At 38.3% G+C, this 7,930-nt stretch overlaps 1 protein-coding gene across 5 annotated transcripts in view; it reads left to right on the top strand.

The window, feature by feature from the left end:
• The window catches only part of SEC16B (SEC16 homolog B, endoplasmic reticulum export factor), a 111,040-nt gene continuing 103,110 nt past the window's right edge, over positions 1 to 7,930 (top strand). For 3 of the 5 annotated variants that reach the window (XR_011921907.1, XM_072419738.1, XM_072419741.1), the window contains exons 1-4: positions 1 to 73; positions 2,280 to 2,440; positions 2,740 to 2,912; positions 6,955 to 7,279. Coding sequence is in view for 4 of the 5 variants with exons in the window: in XM_072419738.1 (XP_072275839.1) it covers positions 6,987 to 7,279 (293 nt within the window). In the remaining variant the exon portion in view is untranslated. Of the gene's footprint in view, positions 74 to 2,279; positions 2,441 to 2,739; positions 2,913 to 5,011; positions 5,101 to 6,954; positions 7,280 to 7,930 lie in introns of all 5 variants that reach the window. The other 2 variants (XM_072419740.1, XM_072419739.1) reach the window with 2 other exon arrangements.

Raw genomic sequence — 7,930 nt, 5'->3', positions numbered from 1 at the left:
CACGAAGCTGTCCCGCTGTGAGGGAGGAGGGAGCGAGCGGTGTGCTGATAAGAGATACCTGGTGCCTGATGATGTAAGTATTGGCGCGTGCTGATAGGAAAGGTGTACTAGACTGCCCCCCTGCGTTCACACCGCGGTGCTGCTCTGATATCAGTAAGATAATAGGGGACAGCACTGACAGTGCTGATTACCTTACAGACATTGGAAAGCTGATAAACTTTCAATTTGTCACAAAAGAAAGCTGACTTAGATCACATAGAGAAATAGGGACATTTTTTATGCTATTTTTAATTCTTGCTTCATTAGAACATATTGTGACCCATCTGGACCCAAACGTTCACAAATGGGGTGCCATTACAACACTCAACATAAATTTTACAACTGCGCCTCATACCCTGCTAGGAAAAATCTGCTCCATTGCCCCGGTGAATACACAACACACATTGTGGCAGCACAGAATCCAATTTTCATTGTGTTGCACCGCCCAGAATCTAGAAGCAGGTGTGTATTGTTTATAGTCCTTATATTTTTGCAAAATTTATATTTTTTACAGGTTGTGGAAGGCCGCCAGGGAAGCTGATCATCCATGTCAGCCTGTATACATAGAAACCCATAGAAACCCTAAAACATGGATTCCACATTGCCATGAGAACAAACTGCCTTGTTCTCATGTTGGAAATACTACCCAATGTTGTTGGTGTAAATGGGCCCTTTAAAAGCGATTTTGCTATCATAAAATCCCTGTGAAAGATCATAATAAACACCTAAAATGGAACCAAACCTGGCCAACTCACCTGTCTGTGTTCCAGCTTTGGGCGCCACCATCTTCCTTCTATTCTTCCTCTTCTTTACGTCATCTTCCTTCTTCCAGGACCATACATCATCATCAATGCTGGGTTTCCCTGGCTACTAAAGCTGAAGCTGTACATGTGCAGCACTGCTTTTTGCTGGAAACCCAACACGGTGCGGCAGGCAAGTTGTATTATTGCAGAAGAAACATCGCCTGTAGCTTTCCGCAGTAATGACCTTTTCTTCATACAAACTTAAAGTGGAACTTTAGTTCCATTTAAAGTTACCTATAGAAGTCAAACAGTAGTCGCCCATGACGAATAGTCGTGCTTGTGTCATGCAAAAATCTGACGTGTACAGTGGTCCCTCAGCATTGATCATCAATCCAATAACCGCCTATGGAGAAGATCCATTCCCTCATCCTCTCCCCATACAACAAGACAGCACTGTGGGTACAACATTTTTTTGCTGGAAATGATCATATCCAGCAATAATCCCCGGACGTCCATTGGATGTCCGTGTGAGGCTTTACTTGTCTTGGGGGTGGTGGCAGAATTCTTCTCTTACTTCAGTAGCTTTAGGGCTCATATTGATGGGCACCATTTTCCATCTTTTGACGTGCATTTGGAATTCATATCAATTACAAGTCAGCAAAATCCCATTGGTTTAAATTAGGCAGAATATATGACAATCCACAAATGACATTTTACCTGCATTCAATTTTTTCAAAGCGTCCTTTGTTCTTTGGGGACATGCTGCATCCCTTTAGCATTTGACTAAAGTGTCTGAACCCAATCAAAAGATTAAGATAAACCTGAACTATTAATAATAAGGAAATTGTAATAAAGTAATAATTGTAATAAGGAAATTGTAGACATGTAATTGTGCTTCAGCGATACCCTGGAAGATTTATAACATCACATCACATAGCTGGCTATCTGCAGTGTGACATCTAGGACACTGCTGCCATTGATTGCTTAGCCTCACTAGATTTGGAGTGAGATTTGATGTTATTAATATGGTGTTGATTGTTCACCTTTCTGGAACCTTGGGCTTAGGGAATCAAAGCCCTGCCTCTACCAAGATGGCGCCCTCACATAAAGACACAGTGCACAACAAGGATTGGTAAGTCGGTAATTGAGGAACCATCAGGGAGACCCCTGGCAATTACGGCTTTCAGGTCTTCTATGATAGAGGGGGTGACATTATTATTCTGCTAACAATATGCTAGAGAATGGAGAGCACTCCCAATCCCTCATAAGGCTGGGAGATTTTGAGAACTCTACATTGCCCAGATCTGGAAAGAAGATAATGTCGCTCCTGGATGCTATGAGTCAGAGCTGTTATTAGGTATCCAAATTATGTTATTTTGTTCCCCCAATACTTTTTTAGATGATGCTGTGTGTCAAGAAGGGACATGAAATTTTGTAACTTCTTTTGCTGCCATTTTACATTGGCATTTTGGTGTTGAATAGTGTGTCTCCCATTAGGTACTATGGTTCCTCCTGCTGACCTCTACCTCCCCCAAGAAATAGAGACTGGCAGCAGAGAAAACACAGCACCCATCATGTTCCATGCTATATAACACATGTGGAAGTATCGGATAGCAGTGGCAGAAGAAAGAAGATTTATTTTGCCACCAGCAAAACTGGTATTATTAAGTCTTTTATTTTACAATGTGTCTCTCACTAAGTTGTTGCATGTTGCAAAGTTTATGTAAACCCATTAGCAGTCAACTAAAAAAAATTCTTTTACAATGCTTACAATTTTGCAGTGTTTTTTTGTGATCTGAGCCTATAGAGCAGTCCTAGAAGTAAAAATCTATGAACATCCACACATAAGTTTACCTGTGTATATGTTTGCCTAACTCCAGATTGGCTGCTGAAGAAGAGTAAACATATTATAAAGTAGGATTAAATCAAGTCACTATTCTCTTTGTTTTATTTTTAGATAAACAAAGGCCAGCCTGAGTTGTCATTATGTAGGTGTACTTTGACCTCCATATATTTGTTGTCTGTGTGCGCTTGCCGGTAGCTGAAGAATAAACCTCTGCTTCGTGTGGCACATGGACTTTAGCATACCTTGTGAGCCATTTCTCCCTTCCTTTGCTGTGGCAGACACAGGTGAGCTTTCTCCTGTTATTTATAATATGATTTACAATACATGGATTATAGTTTAGTTAGTATATAAATATATAGATACATATACAGAAAATATGTGTATATATATATATATATATATATATATACATATGTGTGTGTGTGTGTATATATAAATATATACATATACATGGGAAATATATACTACCTGGCCAGTAACCATCTGGATTACTAAGCATATGGCCTGTGGTTGCTCAGGTCTGGGTTCAGCAACATTATGTGCCCACAAAATTAGGCCAGCTCACTCCCAGAATATACTGAATAACCAGGTTTTTCCACCAATGGATTTTTTCTTCCCTGATGGCACCGGCAAATTCCAAGATGACCATTCCAGGATTTATTGGGCTGAGATTGTGGAAGAGGGGTTTAAACTATCATTTTCACACATTGATTCACACATGGCCACCACTGAGTCCAGACCTTTACCCCAATGGGAATCTTTGGGATGTGCTGTAAAAGACTGTACTCAGTTGTCCGACTCTCTCATCATCAGTAAAGAATCCTGGCAAAGAATTGTTACATTCCTGGATGTAAACACATGCTGTGACATTTCAAAAATGTATTTAAATATTACCACAGTGAATGTGTGCCATGATCTAAGCTAAAGGCAGCCCAATGTAAATGTTACAGTGTGTGACCTTTTTTTTGGCCTGGTATTGTATGTTCGTATTCTAATTTCTTTGCATACTTTTTAAGACTTAAGAATGAGCTGTGCTTACAAAAGTTATTAGATACAGTACACACAAATTAAAGTGCACCTGTTGTTAACAGGTGGAGGCAGACATTAAGTGGGCACTGGGCAGAACTAATAACCGTGAAATTGCAACCCATCAATTTAGCAGGAACAATTAAACTGGCCGATGCACTTCACGAACGAGAGGTTTCCAGTGAATAGACTGGTTATGTTATGCTCTCTTGAATATGATTTACCCCACAAAAATGGGTTTTCTTTATAAAAACGACTGGTGCTCTGTAAATTAAATTATTTTGCCAATTTATTTGTCAGTACTTGTACAGTGGCTGTCTAAACAAAATGTGGAGCCTAAGGCAAATATGAAGTGTTCATTGTACACTGTCTCTATTGTCACGAAAAAGGAATAATGCCAGCTTTTTGTGCCTCTGGTGTTATTACATGTATAGTGACAGCGTCTCAGGCTCCAGAAATCTAATGCCAGGCTGAGGGATCAACAAACACAAAGCGGATGCATGTAGCCTAATGAAATCAGAGCTGTATACTTTCCGCAGTAGCACGATGTGGGGTTAAATAGGGTGCACAGGGGTTAAATAGGGTTAGGGGTTAGTTTAAAAGTTAGGTTAGCAGTGTGGGGGCAGGATTTTTATTTTGACTTTTGGGATTACTAAAAGCGTTGTGGTTGGGTTTCCAGCCGCACCATGTTGGGTTTCCAGCAAAAAGCAGTGCTGGGGGTGGGGGTTGTTGTCACATGCTAGGGAGGGGGTTGTAAACCAAGAGCTTAGTTTATTGGGTAAAACAGAACAGCTAAACAACTAAATAAAGGGATGGGAGGGATACACATGAGCTATGTAACCACTAAAGAGTTTTTATTTTTGTTTATCTATTTCTTAAACTTTCACAGTTCTGGCATACATTACAACCCTGTCTGGTATGGCAGGAGAGCTGATTTGTCTCTGCTGCAATTCAGTAACACTTGAGGATGTTCCTCCCCCAGTCTTTGACTGGATGGTGAAAGAAAAAGCAGCACATTGATGAGCTCAGCTTTCTCTCTTATCAGCATGTTAGCATTGTAGTACAAGTTTTTAGAGCTTACTCCTACTGGTGTGTTGCAAAAACATGAATTACATGGGAAAAGGCATGTGTATCCTCAACCCACATTGTATGTGTTGGTGCGCTGCATTGCCATGGATTTTTAATGAGACCCGAAGTATGCTTCGCCGGCACACTGCAACCCAGCACACTGCATTGAATTTCCATATGTTGTTGGGTGCTGTGTACTGAATTCAGCACATAATTTACTGTGTGTTTTGGTGTGTATCATATTTCTACAATCCCTTATATTATATTTTTCATCTTGGCAAATATTTAGTATACCAGGAGACCCCTCTGTGTAAAATCCTGTGGTTGTCATTATCCTGGAATTCGGGGAATACTTGATTCCAAGTCGGAACGCTGTAGGTCAGACATTTTGTTTACATTTTGACCAAACTGATTTATACCCTAGATTGTAAGCTTCTCTGGGGAGGGTCCTCTTCTCCTCCTGTGTCACTGCCTGTAACTGGCTGCTATTTGCAACCCCTATTTATTGTACAATGCTGCGTAATATGATGGCGCTTTATAAATCCTGTTTAATATTAAAAAAATAATACCCCACCCTAGTGCATTGCATAGTCAATATTGCATACATTAAGATCATATAGTACAGTGATTTTCAACCACTATACCGCGGCACACTAGTGTGCTGTGAGAGATCTTCAGGTCTACTGTGGGAAATTATTCAATTACCATTGTTGAGTGTCTGTGCTGTAGTGACTGGCAGAGTAATGTAATACTCTTCCATGTCAGTGGGTGGCAGTAGGTAGCTTAACTGCCTTGTTTATTCTTGGAGACTTTCTTGACCTATTCGACTTGTTCCTACTTTCTGGTCAATTAAAAAGCACTCAAAACCCATTATTTTTAAACTTGCTTACCCATCTTCTATTGTCTTTTAAAACCATTACTACTTCCCACCACTACATATCTCCCATCCTATTGTGTGTAAATTCCCCCACCTACTAGATTGTAAGATTTTCTGGACAGGGTCCTCTCCTCCTGTGTCCCTGTCTGTATTAGTCTGTCATTTGCAACCCCTATTTAATGTACAACGCTGCATAATATGTTGGCTCTATATAAATCCTGTTATTATTTTTTTAATATTATTATTAATAATAATAATAATAATAATAATAAAATTAATAATAAAAATACGTTAATTAGTTATACTCCTATACTTATAGCTGACATTGTTTTCCGTTTAGCTACATTAGTCTTGTAAATTGTGGTCTCAAATTTCACTTTCAGATGCTACAGTTTAAAATGATCCATTTCCGATATTGTGTTTTATTGTTATGTTTGTTGTTTTTTTTTTATTTTCAGGGTAAGATTTTTACTGAAAATATAAAAGTATAAAACACTAAAAAAATATTAGTTTTTTTCTATCTAGGAAACATGCATAAATATGTAATGAGGTTTAAAAGATAAGTACACATTAAGCTGAAAATTAATATTGATTCCTTCAGCCTTTGCAGAAAAAAGAATTGCCTATTTCACGATAGTTAGAATACGAGATTAAGGGCTGTTTCAGATTTTTATAGGTATTTCCAGTGTAATATTTATGATCAGGAATTAAAGTGAAACTGTAATTATAAATAATGTAGCCCAGCCCTAAACACGTTTACAATACCAGACCATAGAATAACCTTTTTCTGCTTTACTAGTGTCCGGCTTGCACTTTGCTCCAGTGTGTATTGACTACATTGAGATACCCATTAATCCATCAATCTACAAATCTTCAGGCAGGTCAATACACATGATGGACATCTGTACAATACTGCAAACCCCAGCTAGAATCCAGCTGGTAACTTGCAAATGAAGTGTTTAATGACCTTTGATTTGGCACTATGCACCTATATATGATGAGAAGGATGAGGCTAGATAATCTATATATTCACTTCCAGTTTACCAACAGTATGCTTTTAGACCATTTTTTAGATTTTATTAGTGTTTTCTTGAAAAAAAAAACATCTGTATATCAAATTAACTTTATTCTCTTGAACTTTCAATAATGATTGATTGCATAGTTTGCACATTTATGTTCAGTCTTTATTTAAAATAATAATTTTTGTTCATATATAAAAAAAATTGAAAAAGTAATTATTTATAACTTTAAATTTAAAATGGTACCAAAAGCTACTTGTTTGTTTAATGGCCTTCTATGTGTAATTTTAATGAAGATTGTTAAAATTGTCATTACCCTTTTGTATTTGTAAAAAGTTGCAACCTGTAGGTGACATTTTTCAAGAGAAATGGATCATGATGCTCCCCCTTGGTTTAACCAGAGCAGACCACCTGCTGGAATGCCACCTTGGAGAGGAATGCACCCTCATCCTTTGATGCATGACAACAGGGCCGGTGATTATGGGTATTACCAACAGTATCACATGCAAAGTGGTCATCAAGGATGGCATGGCCCGTGGATGGACTACTATTCCCAGTATCCTGCAAATGTGTCCAGGCATGTAGAGACTAGGCGCCCAGCATCGAGGGCTGAAATTTACGAAAGGAGTGACAGGAGAGAGCCATTTCGGCCTTTGTCCAGGTAAGAGCACCATACAGAATTTGAAAATAAAAACCTCAAGGCATAGGGGATCTATATATAAAGGCAGAACAAAAGAATGCTCTTCTTATTATGTTCTCAACTTTTAAAAATCTGATTGACACTTTATTATCATCATATTTATTACAACAGGAGCAGGTTTAGTTCCCTAGTGAGTGTCCACATCCACTACTGTTAAAAAAAGCAGCAGTTGCTGAAAAAGGGGTTGAATGGGGTGTTTGACAAAGACCCCAGTGATCTCTACTACTACATATGAGTGTAGCCACCACTGAAGCATTCATCTCAATGGGCCTTTATAAAGTGGTGATTGTGTCTGGCAAACACACTAAAGTCAAATTGAGAGACCATTAAAAAACTGGTGATAATTCATTAAAAAATATTGTCAGAGGATTGAGATAATCTCAGCAGTGTTATATTTTGCAAACAAAATATTGGCTTTGGTGAGATGCTGGATCATCCTTTTATTAGTGTGCCCCATAAAGTAAAAACAGGAACAATTATGAAACCTAAGCAAAGAGAAACATTGTACATAAAGAAGTAATTATACAATCACCTAATTTCTATCTATTTATGCCAATGATTTACTGCCCTTTGAATATTTATCCCTTTGGTTGTAAAGAAACCTGAAAAAAA

Source organism: Pyxicephalus adspersus, chromosome 8, assembly GCF_032062135.1.
Source record: "Pyxicephalus adspersus chromosome 8, UCB_Pads_2.0, whole genome shotgun sequence".
NCBI lineage: Eukaryota > Metazoa > Chordata > Amphibia > Anura > Pyxicephalidae > Pyxicephalus > Pyxicephalus adspersus.
This window is presented reverse-complemented; position numbering and strand designations above follow the sequence as displayed.